Source organism: Echinops telfairi, unplaced genomic scaffold (genome assembly GCF_000313985.2).
Source record: "Echinops telfairi isolate 266 unplaced genomic scaffold, ASM31398v2 ScPeMD7_3533;HRSCAF=4204_0, whole genome shotgun sequence".
In the NCBI taxonomy this organism is placed as follows: domain Eukaryota; kingdom Metazoa; phylum Chordata; class Mammalia; order Afrosoricida; family Tenrecidae; genus Echinops; species Echinops telfairi.
The window spans coordinates 6233566-6256588 of record NW_022107431.1 but is presented as its reverse complement, the minus strand read 5'-3'; the positions used below and the strand labels follow the sequence as shown (position 1 = coordinate 6256588).

Sequence of the window (23023 nt, the reverse complement as noted above, 5' to 3'; positions counted from 1 at the left end):
AAGTGTAATAAAAAACATAGCCATCTGAAAGCAAATATTCACTAAATCTTCAGAATAGCATGTAAATGTGAAATGTCTTTCCCATTAAAACCGAGAGAAGAACACACATAGAACCATGTCTTTGCACCAACTGACCCTCTTCAAAATCAGAGCTTTCCTAACCAATACATAAATCCATTGCTGAAATTAATGCTCCAAATTAAAAAGGTATCTGTATCATTAGTAAAAGTCATTCAAATGAGTGAGAAAACACTTGGAAGAACCAAGTGTCAGGTCAAATCCTAGTAGGCGATGAGGTCTAAAAAATGCTCTGTCCTTTGTTGTATGGGCTAAAACAATCTTTATCTCTGCAGGAATGACTAGTCAGTCAAAAAACAAGTCAGTAATAAAGCAGACACACACACACACACACTTACAAAAACCACTGCTGTGGAATCAATTCTGACTCATCGTGACTCTGCGGAGCAGATCAGAACTTCCCACAGAGCTTCCAAGGCTACAATCTTTACAGAAGCGCACTGCCACATCTTTCTCCTGAAATCTGGCTACTGAGTTCAAACTGTTGACCTTTCCGTTAGCATCCCAGCGCTGGACCGCTGTGCTACCAGAGCAGAGCTGAAACTGCAGCAGCTCTGTGGTTTCACAATCGGCATTCCAGCTACTTTCCACCTCTCATGTACCTTTCTACCATGGGGGGGGGGGGGGACACAAGAGACACGTGTAACTAAACATTTAGCAAACGATGTGCCAACAGCATCCATGACCTCAACAGCAATGGGGTCTCCCAAATGTGAAAGGAAGAACGTGTGATGTCTTTTACCAGGGGCTGGACCTTCTCATGGCATGACGCCCCCCTCCTCACTGCCTTCAAGTTGGTGCTGACTCACAGAGACTGATAGGACAGGGTAGAATTGCCCCTGAGGGTTTCTGAGACAGTAACTCCTTAAAGGAGTAGAGAGCCTTGTCGTTCTCCCTTGGTGGTTTTGAAGTGCTAACCCAACGTGTAACCACTACTCCACCAGAGCTCCTTGATAACATGACCAAACGGCCATGAAATGAACTCTTGCCATCCTCTCCTTAAGGAGCATTGTAACGATACTTCCTCAATATTGTATGTCACACTACAATTCAAAGGCATCAATTAATCTTTGTTCTGATTCATCAGTTTGCTTTCCCATCCTTACAATGGTGATCCAAAATACCATAACTTGGGTCAGGATCTCTTTAGCCATCAAAATGACAGCATCTTTTGCAATGAACTTGCCCTATAATGCATCTCTGACAACTTCCAATTTTCCTAGATTCATTCTTTGTACATCCCATGTTCCAATTACTAGTGGATGTTATTAACATATCTTCTCGTTTTTAAGCCATACCCAGTCAGCAAGTGAAGCTTTACTTCATCCATGTCATTACGCTTGACTCTACTGTGTGGGAGGAGCCCTAGTGGTGCTGTCAAGTAAGCAGGGGCTGCTAACCACAAGATCAGTGGTTCAAACTCACCAAAGGAGAAAATGAGACTATTCGCTCCAGATTAAAATCCACAGCTTTGGGAACCCTGTCACTACGAGCTGGAATCAGCATGATGGAAGTGGGTGGGCTTTACTGTGAAGAGGCAGGTCTTCCTCAGGTGTAATATTTCAAGTACCTTCCAACCTGAGGGGCTCATATTCTGGGACTAGCTATGACAATGCTCAACTGCTATTTATAGTATGTTCCCCTGCCAACATTTCAGATGTTGATCATCACGCCTTCTTTCTTGTCCGCTTCGTCTGGAAGTTCCACTGAATCCTGTCTACCATGAAGGCAGGTGGCATAATTTCCAGGGTCACAGCAACACACAGCCCATCACGGTGTGACAAGTGGACCAGTGAGTAGTATCCATTATCGTTAGATTTTCTAACAAACCACTTTGACTAATTGGTGGTGTTGTGGCTATCTAACGGGTTTACTTTAAGAAAGAAACTTGAAAGAAAAGAGGCCTATGGATACCTGTGGCAGCACCCCTTGTATTTCCTTGGTTTCCTTCTTTCCAAGTTCACGGAGGAGCATCTATTTTCTCTTCGCTAAAGGAAAGTGCCCCGTTTCACTGCCCCAGTTGCTGGATTTAGGCCTGGCATCAGGAACGGAAGCCAAGTCAAGTCAGCCTCTGCGGGAAGAGCTTGTGGAGTGCAGTCTGCCTCTCCGGAGCCCTCCAGGGAAGTGCAATGTAAGGCGAGAGGGGTGTTTGCAGTAGGACTCCAAACTTGGGTTCTCCAGATTTAATTCTCCATTTGGCTCCTTCCTTACTGTGTGACCCCAGGAAAGTCAATTAACCTCTCCATTTCCCATCCGGCTTTAATGATGCATTTATGCAAGTAGCTTGATATTCCCAGAAGGAATGCAGCCTGCCTGCCTCCGACCAAATGCTTCTGTAAGATAACTGCAGAAACGTATTCAGTCCAGATCTGGCCTCATTCTTGTAGGATTTTTTACCACAGAGCACGCCTTGTCTTTTTTATTGTTATTATTATTAAAGTTAATAGACTTGTTCTTTATAAAGTGTTGACAAAAGATCTACTCTGGAGCAAGAGAGGGCAGGCGACTGAATTATTTTCATCTGTCCCCGATGATGTCTCAGAGCTATTTACTTCTTAAGCAAAGCACAAACAAATTAACCTGCTGCCCTAAAGATCTGTTTATTATTTCCACAATTCTTGATATGGCTTCTAAGTAGTCCAAGGGATAACATATCCTTTTATCCTGTAGACAACCAGAGAGCTATACTACGCCTATGTGAAGGAAAGACCAACAAATCAGTGGTGAGGTCCCACGCACAATTCCAAGGCTGGCTACATGCCTGTAACTGTCACAGTGAGACAAGCAGGGCATCCCACGGTGTAGCTTTCATTCCTCAAGGAAACGACGTTGATGGCAAAGACCTAAAAATGATTACCCATGTGCACATCTGGCGTATGTCAGTCATGGCCCAGGAGTTGTCCTCTCCTGCTCTCCCTGCGTTAGAAGAACTCTGGTTATGGTAAGAGACCAACCCTTGGGATTGAACTGGGGTTGGCAGAAGAAAACCACGGCCGTTCTAGTTCCTTCTGGAAAAGTCTTGCATCACAAGCTTCCATTCCCTGTATACAAGTTCCTGGATGGTGCAAATACTAGGACCCGACCACTTGTCCACAGATAAATAGTTCAAACCCAGCCAGTGGTTTGGCAGAACAAAGGGCCTGGAGATAGGCTCCATTCAGTCTGCAGCCAGGAAACCCCATGGAGGAGTCGTTTGGTGACACATGGAGTTGCTAGAGATTTGGTATCCACTAGACGACATTGAGTTGCGTTTGGCTTTGCAATTGCTAGTGGACACATGATCGTGGTATGACAAGTGAGCTGGGAGGGGCCTTCTAAGAAGGACTGCTATCACGTCCTTGTTTGAGCACGAGACACACACACACACACACACACACACACCCTGTCCCATGCACAGTCCTGAGACTCTGACACCAATGGTCAGGGCCCCAACACCCAGGAAGAAGACCCCAGGGGGACAGCCTGCCAGGCCTGGTGGCAGCAGGATATGTCCTGATGGGTCAGGCTGCTGACGCTCTTCTCTCGCTGCACAGGAAAGCGCCAGTAAACAAAGCAGCCCGATTGCTAGACATGGAAGCTGCAACTGCCACTTGAAAAGGCAATGGTGAGCTGCCTCAGGACCTTCCTTTGGACAAGGGACCTTTCCCTTGGGGCTTCACCCACACCCAAAGCTGCGTCTGTGGGCCCTGCTCTCACGCATGAGAGCCTTGAGAGTCAGCAGACACTGTGCTCTATAGTGTTTTCAATGACTCACTAGTGGGGGTGGGGGGTGGGAGGCAGGCATTTTTCCCTAAGTACCCTTGGGTAGACACCAACCTTTTAACTGAATGTGCATTGCCCAGGGTCTCTCTTAAAATTCTCCCTCACTGCCATCCAACAGCTACCGACTCACGGTGACCCTGCATGACAGGGGCTGAGATTGCAACTCTGTACAGGAGTAGAAAGCCCCATCTCTCTCCTATGGAATGGCTGCTGGTTTCAAGCTTTTGACATTGCAGATCACAGCCCAACAATTAACCCTGAGGCCACCAGGGATCCCTATTCAAATTCTCAGGATGACAAAAGTATTCAGCTGAACTTGAGGAATCTTTGAGTGCCACACAGCAATTAAATCTAAGGTAAGATACTGTGGACTTTGAAACTGGGCAAAATAAACACCTCTTTGGTTAAACAGTAAATTGTGAGTGGAGGAAGTGTTGGAAAAATAACACTTTAGAGAAACGGGGAACAATTGAATTGAGTGATAGTGAGACATCAGAGCAAACAAACATCTCCATATGAAAGGTGGATATTTGGATTATATACATAAACAAAAGAGAATTTGTAGGCACGGCACATGTACAAAAAAGAAACTATTCACAAGAAGGTGAATCTACCTATGGCCCTTACCTTTTCCTAAACAGAACATTTCTTCAAATAGTATTTGTAAAATAAATCATTGACTACTTAGAAGATAATCAAGTGGAAGACACAATAACAATAACCAATCAATTACAAAAGCACATTCCAGAAAGCTGTCCTTCCCTATGACATGTTGGTACCATTAACCAGTGATGATTGGAAGTGGAGGGAAGAGATGGAGCCCACATCTAGGTTTATACCTAGGTGCCGATTATTCAAAAAGGCATTACACTTTTTAAGGAAATGGCACTAGCTACTATTTATTTAAACTCTTACAATTGGCTTAGAAAAGCTGACATGGTGCAGGGAAGTGGTTTGGATCAAGTTGACTTCACAGTTGAGACCAGTGAACATATAGAACTTGCATCCAGTGCACAATCTATTTGCCACCTCTGGGGAGCTATCTGGAGGTAGCACAAGCCACCGATCCACGTAATGCTCACGCTAGTTCTTTCAAGTAGAATTGTTTGTTGTGGTGCACTTTACGCTGTCTCCGGTCCACATGCTGGTCTGAGAAAAAGGACAGTGTTTGGACATGTCCTCAGTTTCCCCTTGGTTGGGTGTTTCCCCAGCATGTGGGCATCATTAGGATGTGGTATTGAGGATGGAAGCACGACCTCACTGGCAGGGAGGAACTGAGACAAATGATGGCGGGACGGAAGTCCCTAAGGACACCCCAGAGAAAGGTATTGACAGGACTGATGGCTGAACATGAAGCAGAGATGAACAGAGACACCAGTGACTCAGAGCAAACCTCTCCCCCCACCCCAACCCCACTTATATGTGAGATGAACCCACTGGCCAAGCCTGGTACTCCAAGACAAATGAAAACAGAATCCCGCTCCCCAGAGAACAATGACGAACGCACAAAGCACTTCAGCCCATGGATGGACCTGGAGAACATTCTGCTGAGTGAACTGAGTCAGTCACTCACAAAGGGCCCAATACTGGATGAGCCCAATATTACAGGGCAGGGTGGACAAGATAAAGACTTTCAGTGCGATGTAGCAACAATGAAACATACAACTTTCCTCTAGCTCTAAATGCTTCCTCCTACCCCACGATCATGATCCCAATTCTACCTTATAAATCTGGCTAGATCAGAGGATGTACACTGGTACAGATAGGAACTGGAAACACAGGGACCCCAGGGTGGATGATCCCTTCAGGACCATTAGTGTGAGTGGCAATACTGGGAGGGTGGAGGGAGGGTGGGGTGGAAAGGGGAAACCGATTACAAAGATCTACATGTGACCTCATCCCTGGGGGACGGACAACAGAGAAATGGGTGAAGGGGGACATCAGTCAGCGCAAGATATGACATAATAATGTATAAATTATCAAGGATTCATGGGGGGGGGCGGGGGGAAGGAGGGGAAAAATGAGGAGCTGATGCCAGGGGCTTAGGTGGAGAGCAAATGCTTTAAGAATGATGAGGACAATGAATGTACAAAGGTGCTTTACACAAGTGATATATGTATGGATTGTGATGAGTTGTATGAGCCCCTAACGATACGATAAAAAAAAAAAAAAGATAAAGACTTTCGCACCAAAGGCAACAGACTTGGGAGGTTACCAAAGAAGTGTGGACAGGGGTGGGGGAAGTAAGGCCATGGGAGAAAAGGAGGGGGCAGACCCACAAGAAGAAGAAGAGAAAACAGGGGAGGGGTGGGGTTGACTATGGGAAGAGGTGAAAAGTGGTTTGAAGTGTTAGATGCAGAGCTGAATGAATGCAATTGAACTGAAATCCACCCCCCACTGTACTCACCATAAAGAAGTCACTGGATTACTTAATATTTCATTAAAAGACATGAACTGTTGATGAGAGCACCATAAAACTTCCTTGCAAGATGTTGAACTACCTTACAAGACATTGAACTACCTTGCAAGACATTGAGCCACATCAAATAAACAAGCACAAGAAACTCCACTTTAAAGAAAAAATAAAATGTAATATTGGGGCCCAGGCCAACACTTACATCAAAGAAGTCACCACAAAAATGTGAGACCCCTGATAAGACTGAGCTGAGACCTGACCGACACCCAAAATCTAGCCAAGCCACCTAAAGCATGGAAAGACTCGATAAGACCGGGCTGAGACCAGGCCGAAGCACAAAACCTAGCCAAGCCACCTAAAGCCTGGACAAACCAAATAAGACTTGACTGGGACAGTGAGAACGTCAAAGAACTGGCCAAAATGTCCATTTAAACCCAGGTAGAGACACTGACCTTTAGCGAGAGCTAGGAACCAAGGAGACATCACCTCCTGCTCTCTCCAACTCTACTTGGGGTGAGTACACTGATGAGGCAATGCTGATTGAGACTATGGTGCTAGTATGAAATGTGTGAGAAGTGTTATTATTATGCCTTTATGCTCATAGTTGTTACTCTGCCCTTATGCTTATAGTTGTGTGCCCTTAATAGTTTGAGTACTATTTTAGATTGTTTGATGTGTGTTTGCAGTGAATAAACCGAGCATTCGAAAATGTCTAAGAGCGTTAAGTAATTATTGATCGCGCCGCTCGTTACAACTGTCCCACCACTAACAATAAGAAGGCAGTTAAGGCTGTGATGTCACCATTGGGACACCCACAATGTATGGTAAAAGACTAAGAATATTTAAAGGAAAGAACCTGTACTGACTTCTCCACTGGACGTGGAAAACCGCAACATGCCCACAGATGAAAGCCAGCGCAGGAACCGTGGTACATGGAACGGAGCGTAAGCACAGACACACTCTCAGACTTTAATTTACGGCTCAGATGTGAGCGAGGGTTTTGATAATAAGAGCATCAAGTCGATTCCTGACCAACAATTACTCTGTAACAAATATTAAGTTTGGGATGATTATGCAGTCAGACAATATTTCTTAATAAGCTTCTGCCCATAAATTGTGCCTAATCTATAAACCAATTTTAAAGATAATCCATCATGCCAGGCACTCCACATCTTCTTCTACTTATTGCACCATTTCTCACCAGAAGCTTTTTAGCTTTCCTGCCACCCCAGGTCAGAGCACCTCCTTAGAGTAGTAACGATCAAGTTCACCTGCAGATAATGCAATGGTAGGGGTTCCAAGAGCAAACACATCCCGACTTCTTGGCTGCAGCAATCGCCTGGCTTCTGATTGGCTTCACATCTGTCACACTGAGTACAGGCCAAACAACACTGAGAGGAGATGAGGCTGAGGACTGGATCACCGGTGGGGAGCCTTCCTCAGCTGGAAAGATCTGTCTGGCAGGTGAGATTTCCCAGGATGACATCACCAGGTGCTTCTGTGCTCACATACTTATTGTCTTGCTGAGCAGACCACTCGTCCCCTGAACCAAATGATCCCAATAGCTGCTAACCTTTTCAGAATGGGCCAAGAAGAACCCGGTGGCACAGGGGTCAAGCGCTCAGCTGTTAACCAAAAGGGCAGCTGTTTGTACCCAGCCAGGGGCTGCTCCACTGGAGAAAGGTGTGGCAGGGCTCCACGCTGACAAAGCTCGGGCTTTGAGGAAGCTCGTGGAACAATGGGGTGTCCACAGGTCAATGGGCAATTGCACGGGACGTGGCAATGTCAGCCACGATGCAGAGGATGACTTGGCCTGCTGTGGGAGGGACAGAGCAGAGCCTGGAGAGACCAGAGAGCTCAGGCAACACTTCACGGGGGTCTAAGATATGCAGAACAAAAAGCAGGTGCAGGGGGATCCAGTGCTTGAATTGAGGGCATGAATGGTAGAGTAGTTCTGGGGACCAGCATAGGTGATCCTGGGAGCCAGCCTTGGAGATGGGTGGAGAGAGCCAATGATGGGCACTCCCTTGTTGGTAGGTCCAGGTCAGGATGATGCCTCACTGCATCCAGAGGCGGATGTTGGGATGGACTCAGCCCAGCCTTCTTATGGAGGGGAGGGAGTGAAGGTGAGAGTGTTATCCATGGTTTCAAAAGAACTGGTTACTTAGGAACAAGGATAGTGAAAGTGTACCTCACCGACTTTGGATGTGTTGTCAGGAGAGACCAGTCCCTGGAGAAGGACATCACAATTAGTAAAGTGGATGGGGCAGCAACAAACGAGGAAGACCCTCCGTATGGACTGACACAGTGGCTGCAACAATGGGCACAACCAGAAGATGGATTGGGAGGATGGTGCAGCACAAGGGAGGGATGATTTGCTCTGTCATACAGAGTCTTCATAAGCCAGAATTGACTCAATGGCACCTAACAGCAACAAATGACCCCAAAATCTAAATATTACATGTGCATATTTAAAAACCCCAAGTATTATGTCTATACAAAAAAAAAAAAAAAGAGTTCAAGTCTGAAATGACCTTAGAGTAAAGGAGCAATGTATATGTATATATTGTTGTTGAGTAGGCTTTGACTTCTAGTGACCTCATGGACAACAATATAAATCATTATCGTATTGTATGATGAAAATAATAGCCCAATATTTTTATGTGTTAATGCTCCAGGTTCAATTCTAAACACTCTTCTCATATTAACTAACCTTTACAAGAAAGAGTTAAGGGCACCCTCTATTTCAAATGTCCCAGGTGAACATAAACCAACCCAACTCACTGTCACTGAGTGGAGGACAACTCATAGCGTGATCCTCAGAGCAACCCTAGCGGGCAGGGCAGAACTGGCCCCGTGGCTTTCTGACACTGTCATTCTATATGGGAGTCAAAGGCCTCACCTTTCTCAACTGGCAGTTCCCAGCACAACGCCTACCCACTATGGCACCAGGGCTTCTTCAAGTGAAGAAGTCAGGATTCTAACCAGGCAGAACCTGGGGCCACAATCAGTCTGACAAACTCCCGTCATCCAGCGTCTCCTCTGTCTGGGCTTTACCCACTAGAACCCTACCTCACTGGGCATACTTTCAAATGAACATTTTCACACTTAATTCCAGATTGGTTATTTTCCTTGATTATGAAAATAAATAACAATGTGGTCATATTAAGATATCATCCCATCACTCTGCTAGCAGCAGGCAGGGCTAGCCAGGACCTCACCCATCTACCACAGTCCCTGACACCCCCCAGGGCTCACATGTGTCTGGATCTCCTCCTCCTGCCTGGTCACTATGGATACTTGAGTACAGGTGACTCTAATTGTAAACACAGCCAAAGAGCACAAAGGAGAAAGATGGCCGAGCTCAAGTTCAGGTCAGGAACCCAGAGTCCCAAAACCAAGTCAACCATTTTATTTCCTGGGGGATTTTTAGAAATATCTTTAAACCTCCTCTGTCTCAATCCTAAAATAGGGTTCCTAGTACTAGTAGGCCCTAATAGTTCTAACAGCTGTGAGAATGGCACAGAACCAACCATTATTTCCTTCTGTTGCACACAGTGCGGCAGCCTACTTGATGACCTAACACCGGCGTAATGAAGATCACGGATGGCATCCTTCAGTATGGATCACAACCCAATGTAATTCCCACAGCTGGGCCAATAGGTAACATCAGGAGAAATGGAGAAAAGACTGAAATGGTCAAGGATTTCATCTTGCTCAAATCCATAATCAATGTTCACGGAAGCAGCAGTCAAGAGATCAAAGGATGTGTGGCATTGGGTAAGTAGGTTGCACAAGATTTTGTTAAAGTGTTGAAGAGCAAGGATGTCACTTTGAGGACTTGGGTGTGCCTGACCCAAGGCATGGTATTTCCAATAGCCTCATATGCATGTAAAAGTTGGACATTAACTCAGGAAGATTGAAGAAGAATCAATGCATTGGAATTACGGTGTTGGCAAAGAATATCTCAAGTATCATGGACTGCCAAAAAAACAACAACAAAGAAATTTGTCTTAGAAGATGTACAGCTAAATGCACCGTAGAAGCCAGGATGGTGAGACTTTGTCTCACACACGTTGGAAATGTTATCGGGAGAGACCGGTCTGTGGAGAATGACATGATGCTTGGTAAAACAGAAAGGCAGCAGACAAGAGGAACGGGGCTCCAACCGCAGGTTCGAACATGGGAACAATTGTGAGGAGCTGGCGGTGTGCATTCTGTTATGCAGGTGGTCACTATGGGTGGTACCTAACAACAATAGCTGTATATGGTGTCCTTTTATGCCTCTTTGCTAAATGCCCTACGTGCCCCACGCAACATTCTCACTCTTCTCTCATCTAGCCAAGTCCTACTCACCCATCACTTGGAATCAATGAAAAAAAATCTCCTACTATTTGAAACCAGCAGTACCAACTCCCCCCTAAAGCAGGAGAGGTAAATATTTCAGGCTTTGCAACAACTCAGCTCACCTCTGGCCCCACCACTCGAAAGCCCCTGGAGCCACTCCCTAGAGGAATGGGCGTGGCTATGTCCTGATACAACTTTACTTATGCACATGGAAATGTACATTTCATTTACTTTACACGGACTGTGGGGACATCTTTTCCTTTTGTTCCTCCACCATCTACAAAGCGACAGAACCACACTGAGCCCGAGGGTTCTACAGCAGCGGACAGCGGGCCCTGTTTGGCCCGTGGGACACAGTTTGCTGACCTGGCTGAATTAGCACACTGTTTGCTGATCGCCCGTTTTCTCTTTCGCTCTTTTCTATTGAAGCAGAGCTCATATCTGGCACCTTCAAGGGTTCTTCCTTCAAAGGACAGGGCAGTGCGCTTAGATGTAAACAGACAAGTAATCTGACCACCCCCACAGAGCAAGGCATTGAACATTTCTGGTGGTCCAGAAGGCTCTTTCACACAAAGAAGTCCCTTCTCATAAAGACCCTCATCAAAGAACCATCACTTTGTTAGGAAAAGCAGTCTCTCCGCTCTTTCCCAAGCGGTCTGGATCAAAGGGATCTGGGGAGTGGCCTTGTGCTGCGCAAACTTGAACGGAAAGAATCCCAGCAGGCCAAGCTGACACTTAAGATAGAATGCTAGTGATCGTGAACTCTTCTGGTCACACAGAACAACGCCTCTCATTGCCCATGACGTGTGATGAATACTTAGAACCAGCAAAGGGCACACTTTGGGAGATTCACAGGTGCCGGCTGCAGTGCCTTACCTGGGTCAAGGTGAGCGTGGCTTGCTTGCAGGTGCCGCACTGCACCCTGAGTTTTCCGGGCTGCACCGCTTGACAGGGGCCTTTGCAATACACATAGAAGCTGTTGTAGGTGCGTCCACCTGCGGGGAGCAAAAGCAGGGGAACTATCAGTCAAAGCCTATCACCCACTTTGGGCCATGAAGCTCCCTTTAAAGTACTTGATAGAGGAAATGTTCCAACTTACTTCCCACTCAGGGGCCTGCTGAAACAGGGGCAGGATGAATGCTTCAAGGAGGACCCAACCATTTAAATCAGAAACACCTCGTCCTATGCTCAAAAGAGGAGCGGCTTTTCTTCTTGTCAACAGCCCCAGCGACTTTGCAGCACTGGAAGCAGCCTGCTACCCAGCTGGACATCGAGAGCCTGTGCAACACGGTGACCCTCATTCAGTGAGTGCGCTCTGGGATGGCAGAGCCCACAGAGAGGACCAGAAATGCAAGGCCTGTTGGAGAATCAGAGACCCCTGCTCCGGATTCCAGTGGAATGTACTGCTCACACCTGGGAAAGATCCAGGTTTCCCTCGTAAACCCTGCCCAAAGGGACACACCAGCCCCACTGCTTGTGAGAGGGCAGCCCCCGGGGAATTCAGAACTCTGGGTTCCCATGAAGACCTTCTAACCATAGACATGGGTGAGTTTGCACCTGAAGTGGAACAAGGCCCTGGGGAGCCTGGCAGACCAGGGTCTGGGAGCAGAAATGGATACTTGGTATGTCATCAGCAGTCTCCACCACTGGACACATGCTGTTGGAAAAAATGCATGTGGGGGGCTCGCAAAAGCCTACGGAACAGTGGAACGCAATAATCAAGGGATCTTCCCACGTGTTCGGTGAAGCCCTCTCATACATTTTACCAGGGCAAAAGCTGCCCCAATTAACAACAATCAATGAAGTCCACATCGCTGATTGTGGCTCTCAAAGAATATAACATGGGGATAATATTAAACCAAAGAAACTCACTGCCATCAAATAGATGCTCGCTCTTAGTGACCCTTTAGGGAACTTCCCCTGGGACTTCTCGAGTCTGTAACTCTTTATAGGAATAGAAAGTTCCATATTTTTCCTACAGAGCAGCCAGTGGTTTTGAACTGCTGACCTTGTGGTTAGCAGCCCAACTCTTAACTACTGCACCACAGGGGTCCTTAGGGATGGAGCGAGCTCTTCCAGTATGACTTCACACGGCTGCACCTGCACAGTGAATCTTATTTGGAAGCATTCAGTACAGCAACCCCCTGCCCGTCTTTCTCAGTGTCTACAAATTACTAATAACTCCCTTACTGAAATTGGAGTCCTGGTGGTGTAGTGGTTACTCATTGAGCTGCTAACCACAAAGTGGGCAGTTAGAAATCACCAGTTGCTCTTCAAGGGAAAGACGAGGCTCTCTGGTCCTTTGAAGAGACAGTCTACCCTGCCCAACACGGGGGCTCTGAGTCGGCGTCAGGTCCATAGCAGTGAACTGGGTTTGTGTTTTCCTGTGGTTGGACAGAGGCAATGTAATTGGTTGTGTCATGAGATCTTTCCTAAAATTTTACTAACATATCCAACACACCTGAAATTAACATTCAGGAAGGCTTGCTGAATGTCCCATGCAGAAATATTAGGTCCCCCAAATACCATGGTCACCTGAAACCCATTAGAACAAAATGGATGGGAATGGCACAGCGAGTAAGTGACCTGGGTGGCACGTCCACTTGTGTTTCTCATTTACGGAAAGGGATTCTGTAGACACACTGCACTGTTGTTGGTTCTGTCGCCCTTCCTTAGTTGCGAGGGGAAAACACTGTGCAAGATAAAGTTGCCACGCTTTACAAGTGTATCGTGTATTGGCAATGTGTTTTATAAACGCTACAGAGATTAATGCAGAAAGTTCCTAGTGTAGGGGGTGATAAAATACAAAGGCTTGTCTGTGGTGGTGAAAAACTATGATTCCCTGACACTGCCACACAGCGTTGGTGCCTCAATGGGCAAGAGTCTTCAGGTTTATAAATGTAGTGGTATTAGCAAATATAATTATTTCACATAGATCCTCAAGGTTTTATGCACGCCAGAAACACAACAGATCGGAGCCATGGATTAATGGGCTATAAATATTTATAACCTGAAAACTGACAGAGTATCTGGAGATTGCAAGACCTGGAACAATTCTAACATGTACTAAGCAAAACTTAGGATGGAGACAGGGGCTTTTCCTTTTTATCAGCAATCAGGACAATTCCCATTTACCATGTTCTCTCAGCCTCCTGTAAAGGCTAAGTGTAAAGGAAAAGGAGAAAGGGGTGGGGGGTGGGGGAGGCCGAGCAGGAGAGAGGTTCTCCAAAGGGAAGCCAGGGTGAAAGGGGCTGGTGTTGTTGAAAGGGTGCATTAGCAGTAATTTTACAATATTAAAAGCAGCTCAGAAATAGCAGGGAATGAAAATGACTCCTCTCTCTGCCAAGGGCACCAACAGTGTTTGTGATATTGTTGCAGCTAACGATGTATCAAGGCAGCATCTGGAGGCTGCAAGTTCCTTCCCTGCTCCTTGGTAGTGGGACAACCTTCACAGGAGTCCTTGAGAAGTTATTCAGACGTTGCTGCATGCCTCCGCCTGTGTCCGCCGTGGGCCCTGGCAGCCTGCTGGAGACGGCATGCAATCTATTACACTTTGCTTCCCAGAGCTGGCCGCAAGTTGGGGATTAATAGCAGCCAGTCTGAGGAAAATCAGGTCAGGTCAGTCCTGAGCTCTGCAAATTTCAAGCTGTTGACTGCTCAGGCAAGGAGTGTGGGCACCAGGTAACTGTTGAGGGCCAGCCAGACAAGGTGCCATGGTCTGGATGGCACTGGACCACTACTTCAAGTAGGCAAGCTTTTCTGTGTCCTGAAGAGACCCACATTCGCTGGGCAGGGATAAGGTCCTAGAGGAGCCAGACTCCTCCAAGGATGGCAAGTCAAGTCCACACAGGTCTGGGAAGCCTTCCTCTGGGTGCATAGCTGCCCCTCCACACCCAGGCTCCCTCACACTTCTGCTGGGCACTTACCATCATTTTCTCATTACTATCATGCCCATCAACCGTTACTTGGCCCTCCCAGCTGGCAACTCGTTGCAACTCAAAATAATCAATAATCAAAGAAGCTTGTGTTTGAGCTGACAAAACACCCTTCCACTATCAAAGGTGGGAAAATCTTGCCAAAATTGTAGCACTTACTCCCTTCACAGTTTTCCACACTTGCTAACCATTTGAGGATACTCTCTTTCAGTGTATGTGTATGAGTGGGAGTGTGTATATGTGTGCATGTGTGTGTGCACACGAATGCCAATACAAACTCAAACCAAACCCACCACCATCGAGTCTATGCTAATAGAGCTGTGTGGCACTGCCCTTCGGGTTTCCAGGGTTGTGCACCTTTCCAGGAGCAGGCAGACCACCACGTCTTTCTCTCGAGGGTCCTGTGCCTGATACTGTCGTCAGCAGCCTCACAGGTAGCCCCCACCACCACTAGGGCGCCTCTGTGTACATACACATGCATAGACACACACACACTTGGGTTATTGGCTGGATCATTTGTAACCAAATTGAAGACATCACAACACATCACCCCTTAAATCCTTCAATATCAACATCTTAAAGAAAGGAATCTGCATGTACCACCAATCAGCTTTCTACTAAGAAACTTGGTTTCTTCAGTTATATTGATACCAAATTAACTATAAAATAAGCCTATGCTACAAAGCACTATGGTAGCTTGCATGCTGTTAAAAGGTGCCACACACACACTACAATATAGGAGACTCTTGGGTCCAATCACCCTTGGTTCCGCCCAGTTAACCATGTTCCCAGGCTGTAGGCTCTGTAGACCTTCTGGACTCTGACAATAGGAGGAAGCGTGACAAGCCTGTCCCTTCCTGACAGAAGCATCCTGTGAAATGATATTTCTCAGAGGAAGAACAAATATGAACCCCACTGACCAACCATTCTATCTTGGAGGACGGACTTCAGTCAGAATGCTCCTTAGCTGTGAGCTTGGCAAGACTTCACCTCTCTGACTTTGGATATGTTGTCAGGGGGGAACAGGCCCTGAAGAAAGACATCAAGCTTGGTAAAAGAGAGGAGCGGAACCATGATATTTCATTTTTGCTCTTTACTGTTTCTGTTGGGTTTACAGTTTGTGAAGCACAGAAGGAGTGGATGCAGAGAGATAAGGACATATCCAAGGGTTGGTAGAAGATATAGGCCGTAGGATCAAGAGGGGGTGGGGAGACAGAGAGAGTGGGGGGATTTCTGGTGTAAACAATGAAGGGGGGGAGTGGACTAGAATGTTCTAGCACTAGAACGGAATGTAATTACTCAACTCGTTTTAAAGGTGATTCAATCACGGGGGAAAGAAAAGAGTAAAAATGTTCTAAATTTAATTGTGGTAATGATTGTACAATTGTTCTTGATATGATCGAATGATTGAATGGTATGCTATGTGGATTATATGCCAATAAAAATGTTGAAAAAAACATAGAGGGACAGAGACAGCCAAAGAGGCAGGCCCTCAACAGGGTAGACTGGCAGAGGGACTGCAGCCACGGGCTCCTCCACTACGGCAAGGCTGGTGCAGGACTGGGCAGTTTCTTTCTGATGGAAACCGGGGTCTTCAGCAGTGAGCATGACCTGACAGCACCTACCAGCGACAACCGTGACAGGAAGAGTTGGTTCAACTGGGAAAGTTGATAACCTTAAAAACCAGCTGACAACTGGGTTCTGCCCTCCCCTCGCCCCACCTCCCGGCCCCCAAGCACACACTAAAACAGTGCCCTCACTGCCAGGGAGTCAATTCCAACTCCTATTAACCCTACATAGACGCTCCAAGACTGTCCATCTGTCCAGGAGGAGGCAGCTTCATCTTTCTCCCTTGGAGCACCTGGAGCTTCTAAACCTTCAACCTTTTGGTAAGCAGTCTAATGCTTATGCACACAGCCACCGAATCGTAACCTCCCTGCCAACTCGCAATGACCTATAGGACAGGGTAGGACTGCCCCGTGAGTGTCTGAGCCTGAAACTCTTTATGGGAGTAGAAAGCCCTCTGAGGATGGGCTGATAAGGGTTTCAAACTGTTGACCTTGAAGTTAGCAGCCCAACAGGTAAGCACCATACCACAGGGCTTCTATGTCTCCTTCACCCCTAAACAAACATATATTATTCGTTTATCATTTGCCTGGAGGTTTGGCTTACTAATGTAATTTTTTCACAGGGTAAACTATATTAATTTCTTTCAGAAGCTATTTTTCCCCTCCCACCACAAAGATGTTAAAACCACAAATAGTGTGCATTTGTTCAGGGCCTTTTTAAAGTAGGAATGTACCACTGAACATTAGTCTGCTGTCAAGTCAGTTTCTACCACAACTTAGCATTATCATTTTATTGTCAGCCTGCATTTTTCTCTTCCACTTTGACTAAATCATCCTTAAGCAATGCTCATCTTTTCATCTATTCTCCTTCCTTGGCCTTAAAACCTATCGAGAGCATTAACAATAGACATAAGGTATTGACTGAAGCCTGCATTTGCTTCTGGCTTTTTGAGTACAACACTTCATTTACACTGCTTCATTTAAAAAATATTTTTAATGGGTTTTAGTTGATGGGCTTTTGGCCTGAGGACAGTTGTTTCAAAGAGATACATGGGTAATTAAGAAAATCCATTCTGATTCTCATGAAAAGGTTCCAATGACCTCCGAAGAGGTGGTGACAGAGTCAAGAGCTTAATTTACTTGACAGTGATTTTCTAGTCGGTGAAGGAGTAAGACTTAGTACATTTTTATGTCTGGATAACATGCCCTTCTGTATCAATGGACTATTCAACTGCCAAGCACCAGAACACAAAAGATTCAAAATAATGTTGACCGCATTGAAACACGTTAAAAACTGAAGTGAGAGAATGCTTGCAACAGACCTGTCTGGGGTGATAAAAAACAGTCTACTCCTGCACTTTCCAATAGAGTGGCTGCAATGTGGCCTGTCGTCAGACAAGAGGTAGGAGCGAGAACTAATACACAAGCAGGGTCACCGAAGGTGGGTGGGTGTTGGCAGAGCATCTAGAGTAAGAGAGACCAGGAAGAAAGGTTGGTGATTTCCTTCCAGAAAGTATTCAATGTGGATGCTTGAAGAGCAGAATTTGGGTGACACTGAAAATACACCTTGACCACAACGATGGATTCAAGCTGACCAATGACCAACGAGATGTTACAGGAGGGGACGATGTTTCATTCTGTAGTACATGGGGGCAACAGGATTCTGTACAAACTTTATATCAACTGAGGGACAGCAAAGATAGCCACCAGTGGCAATTGAAAAAAAAATTTTTTTAATATTTTTTTTTGTAATTGAAAATTTGCAGAGTGATGACAGTGAGAAATTATATTTCAGGCTGTATTCATTGTAAATAAATTTCATCGAATTATCCCTATTTAGAAGGCAGCTATTCAGTTAGACAGCACAGGAGTACACAGCACATTAAGGTGCCTGGTCCCTATCTCCCTGTCTAACCTGGAACGCAGGTAACCACACCAAGGAGAGTCTTCCAGAACTCTGGAGAAAAAATAACTGTTCCCTGCACCGGTACAAAGATGATTTTGGATATAGAGAAGAAGAAACAGAAAGATTTGACCCTTGCGGCACTGTGATGAGAGGCCTTGTGTCTTATAAGGTTGCTCTGTTTCATCTCTGAATTCAGAGTGGACCCAGAGGGAGCCACAAGACACAGGAGAATTTCCCCCATAGCTTCCACAGCTGTAAATCTTGACAGGACCAGACTGCTTCGTTCTTCGCGCTGGGAGAGACTCGTTCATTTGGACTGCTGACCTTGAGGTAGGCACCCCGGTATTTAAACCCACTGTCAAAGGTGTGTTCCTTAGATTGTCATGGATATATTGTTAAACGATTATATAGCTAAGTATAAGTAATAAAGTATCCACCCCTGTTGCTAGTGTGGTTCTTGTGGTGAATTTGACTCCCATGTCAGCGCATCCTCACGGAACAGAACAACGAGGCTCCAGAAGGTTCGCCAGTGTACTCCAGGCGGCAGTGCTAGCTCAGGAAGACTGTGACTCCGTGATCGCCAAGCCCAGCGTGGCCCTCTACAGTGTGACAGCAGCACAGACTGGGACAATGGATTGCGCGACTTGCTTACTGCAGGAGATTGATTCTATGGAGGCAGGAGAGTGGCACCTTCCCGCAGGTTGGCAATTCTGGGCCATGGCCAGCAATCACTGAAAGGGCTACTTCCCCACCAGCCTGGCCCTGGCCCCGCGTCCCTCATTCAGTGTTAGCGGCTTCATGGAAATGTCCATGAATGTTTTATTGCACTGGCATTCAGCAAGAATGTGCACACACAGCAATTACCAGTCAGGGAACTAAAATCTCATTTTTAAGAGTTAGCATTTAATACCAAAAGGGAGTGCTGTAGTAGGAAACGTTAATCTGTGGCTTGACCTCAGAATAAAGAGAATCCAGTATCTATTTTTAAAGAAGCAATACTTTTTTTTTTTTTGCTATTCAAAAAATAAACATTTTAAAATCTTCAAATGTTAATCATTCAAAGTATTGGAGAAAACCATGAGGACTTAACTCTCGAGGGGGTGAACTTCTTTGGAAACCCCTCCAGCCTCCCTTGACTCTCCCCACACAGGCCCACCGCCATTCTTCATCCTACCGCAGCCATGGCAGCCAATGTGATTAGTTTGAAGCTTATGCTTTCCTTCAGTATTACATTAATAACCTGCCCTATGGGCATGGCATACTCCTTTTACAAAATCCGATTATTTGAAGTATTGTTTCTTGCTGCGCCCCTGCCATCAAACCCATTCCAACTCAGTGTCCCTCTATGTGATTTCTGAGGCTGGAAGACTTTAGGGGAGTAGGCAGCCTTTTCTTTCTCCTAGACTGCTCAGTGGCTAACCAACCACCGGGGCCCTGCGCAGCAAGTGATGAAACATGGCGCATTAGTAAACCTGATCTTTTTCATCATGGATTTCAAAAACTCTGTGGGAAACGGAGCTGCAGGCAAACGCAAGTCGATCTGAAGAGCCAGGAAGGACCATGTTCTTTTGGTGACGTGGTGATTCATGTGAATGTACTATGATGTCACCCACTAGGGAAAGGAGAAGATAAAATAACAACAGGTCTCTTAATCAGAGGTGAAATATTGAGTGATGTAAGCTTCTCCACTGCAGACAGGAATCACTGTGCCTGAAACAATTTCTTGAACTCCCAACCCACACGGCCTCCAGGGCCCAGCCGAGTCCTAGGTTCAGAACCAAGCTGCGAACCTACTCTTTCTCAAAGATTTAAGCAACTTACCCCTACTGTGCTGACTAGGAAACCTGGTGGCATCGTGGTTACCTGTTGGGCTGGTCACCACAAGGTCAGCAGTTTGAAACCACCAGCCAGGTCCTGTCCTAGAGGGTTTTTAACAGTCAGACAGACATAATGGCAGCGACAGTTTGAGAATGTGATGGCTGGAACGCTTCTCTTTAGCAAGGCCTGTGATGTTTGCTGATAAGGATAAGGCTCTACCTCCCATATATTCATACCCCGGGCCTCTGCAAGCAATTAGGAAACCGACAGTATCTAGCCTAGAGACTGGGACAGAGAAGGAGTGCACAGGCATGTATGAAATGAGCAAAGAGTCTTTGAGGAATTCTTTATATTGTCTGCAAACTTTTAGTTGTAGGCCTGTTATCGGTCACCTGAAGAGCTGATTTGCCCAGAGACGTCCTGGGCTTCCTCTGCAGGCTCCTAACAACTGATGCTCACACGACGGCCACTGTTCCTCAAGCCCTAAAGGGCAGCTGCATCCGCACAGCCCCAGAGTATGGGAAAAGCTTCATTTGCGAAGTTGATCCTACATACTACAAATAGCTCAGCAACATGACGGGCTAAGAACTTGGTATAGCATTTTCATTTTAATTACTATAAATATTTCACCAAGAATAACAAAGTAGATTTCCACACAATACAGGCAGTCTCCAACTTAAGACTGACGTCTGTCCTGATGAGTCCTTTAAAAGTTGTTTTTACCACAAGTAGAAACCCTTTCTGTTGTTTTGAGTTCCTTTTTTTTCCCCCTAGTCTGGGTTTTCTGAGTAAGAATGAGTAAGACAGTCTTATAGCCTTTTATTATAAGTATCTTTATAATCCCAATATTTGAACATCTGTGAGTCATATCAGCAAGTTGTATGCAACAGACATTGTATGTAGGTTAACATGCTACTAATGATAAGATGTGCACACATGTATGTGCACACACACGATGGTCTAAACACATCACTGACCAGTCATGTTTTCATGCCCATACATGGCTGGCTGGTCATAAGGTAACTCATGTTTGCATGTACGCTAGTTTATGCAGCTTATAGGTTTTGAAACCATGTCTTATCTGTCAGTTTGTCGTACTGTGGTGACTTGCAGACGTTGGACATGCTATTTATCAGGAGAGACCAGTCCCTGGAGAAGGACGTGATGTAGACAGCAAACAGGGCAGAGAAAGAGGAGGGCCCTCCACGAGCTGGACGGACGCAAGGGCTGCACCAGTGGCTCCAGCTTAAAGACAGCGGGGAGGATGCAGCAGGACCAGGTGCTGTTCCCTTCTGTCTGCTTTGCTCTGTTGTGCTGTGGGTCTCTATGGGTCAGACCGACGCCCTGGCACCTCACAACAACAACAAGACTGGGACACAATACCGGTCCTCTGAGGAGCTCCCTGCAAGTGAGAGTCTGGGTTTTAAATAGCCAGTCAGCAAAGTGTTAACTACGGCTTGTCATCGTAACGCAACTATTTCATTAAGTCTGACACTGTCTGCACTATTGAAGTAACCCCCAGAACCTTTTTCTTTTTTTTTTTTTAAAAACATTTTATTAGGGGCTCATACAACTCTTATCACAATTCATACACATATCAATTGTGTAAAGTGCACTTGTACTTCATTCTCAAAACATTTTCTCTCCACTTAAACCCCCGACATTAGGTCCTCATTTTTCCCCTCCCTCCCCGCTCCCCCCTCCCTCATGAGCCCTTGATAGTTTATAAATTGTTATTTTGTCATATCTTGCCCTGTCCGACGTCTCCCCTCACCCACTTTTCTGTTGTCTGTCCCCCAGGGAGGAGGTCACATGTAGTCCCCTGTAATCGGTTCCCTCCTTCCTACCCACTCTCCCTCCACCCTCCCTGTATCGCCACTCACACCACTGGTCCTGTAGGGCTCATCACCCTGGATGATTTTCAGTTCCTATCTGTACCAGTGTACATCCTCTGTTCTAGCCAGACTTGCAAGGTCGAATTCTAGTCACGGTAGTGGGAGTGGGGAGGAATCATTTAGGAACTAGAGGAAAGTTGTATTCTCATCGTTGTTACATCACACCCTGACTGGCTCACCAGAACCTTTTTCAACTGGTACCCACACCATGAGCAGCCCTGGTGGCTGAATGGGTATGAACTAGGCTGCAATTCGCAAGGACAACAGTTCAAACCTCCAGCCACTCCATGGGGGAAATACGGGCTTTCCACTCTCTGAAATAGCTATCGTCCCTGAAACTCATTAGGGGACACTCTGGGTCACTCTGGGTCAGCATCTGCCCCACTTGATGCTGACCCACTGCGGTCGAGTCCGTTCCCACTCAAGTGACCCTTCCTTTCGGGACAGAGGTCTCCGAGACTGTAACTTTTTTACAGGAGTTAAAAGCCTCATCTTGCTCCCTGGAACAGCTGGTGGCTTTGAACTGCTGGCTTTAGAGTTAGCAGTCCCATGTATAACCACGATGCCACCAGGACTCCTCTTTTCATTGTTACTTAGAGAGAGAAAAGCTTCTAATCTTTTGAGGCGTCGGTGAATGTGGAGTGCCGCCGGCTGCCGCTCGACACAGGTGGAAGCCAGTCAATGACACTGCAGCCAGCTGTGCGTCAGAGCAGATGGGCTGTCTACTGCCCCTGTGGGCTCCCTCCCTTCTGCTCTCCCTCTTCTCTGCTTCGTGGTGTTTAGCAGGCCACCTTGCTTCCAGTCCCTTCAAAACCTATCAACTCTCCAAATTGCTAACAGATTAATTTTCTGGGGGAAAAAGATTTTGATCACATCATTCATCATAGATGTCTCCTTGCTGTCTTCTGTATAGGATTCAATTTTCTTTAATTCAGAATCCTTCATTTTCACATGAAATCTACTATTCTATTTTTACCTTCCACTATTTTTCTCCATGAACAAGTTAAACCGAGCCCTCGTGTGACAACCCCGTTTCTTTGTCTGAATAAGTATCTGAAACTTCGAAATGAGATGATAAAAGTGAGTTCAAGTTCTCTCAATATCCCAGGGACAAAAGCCATTTGAGGAATCCCCAGGAATTTCTGTACAAGGGGGGAGCTCCACCGTGCTGGAAACATTCTATGGCATTGTCCCATATGATAGCCACTGCCCACATGGAGCCACTGAGCCCGTGAGGAGCATGTGAAGTACTACAACTAAACTGGGGGCTCGTTTTTCCTTTATGTTAACACTTGGGC

The 23023-nt window shown here is 46.1% G+C and overlaps 1 protein-coding gene across 4 annotated transcripts in view; it reads right to left on the bottom strand.

Annotated features, from left to right (window-relative positions):
• Nucleotides 1-23023, bottom strand: part of PRKN (parkin RBR E3 ubiquitin protein ligase) — a 1413568-nt gene that overhangs the window by 958385 nt on the left and 432160 nt on the right. For all 4 annotated transcript variants that reach the window (XM_045294462.1, XM_045294464.1, XM_045294465.1 and 1 more), the window contains exon 4: nucleotides 11480-11598. In XM_045294462.1, coding sequence (XP_045150397.1) covers nucleotides 11480-11598 — 119 coding nt within the window. The remainder of the gene's footprint in view (nucleotides 1-11479; nucleotides 11599-23023) is intronic.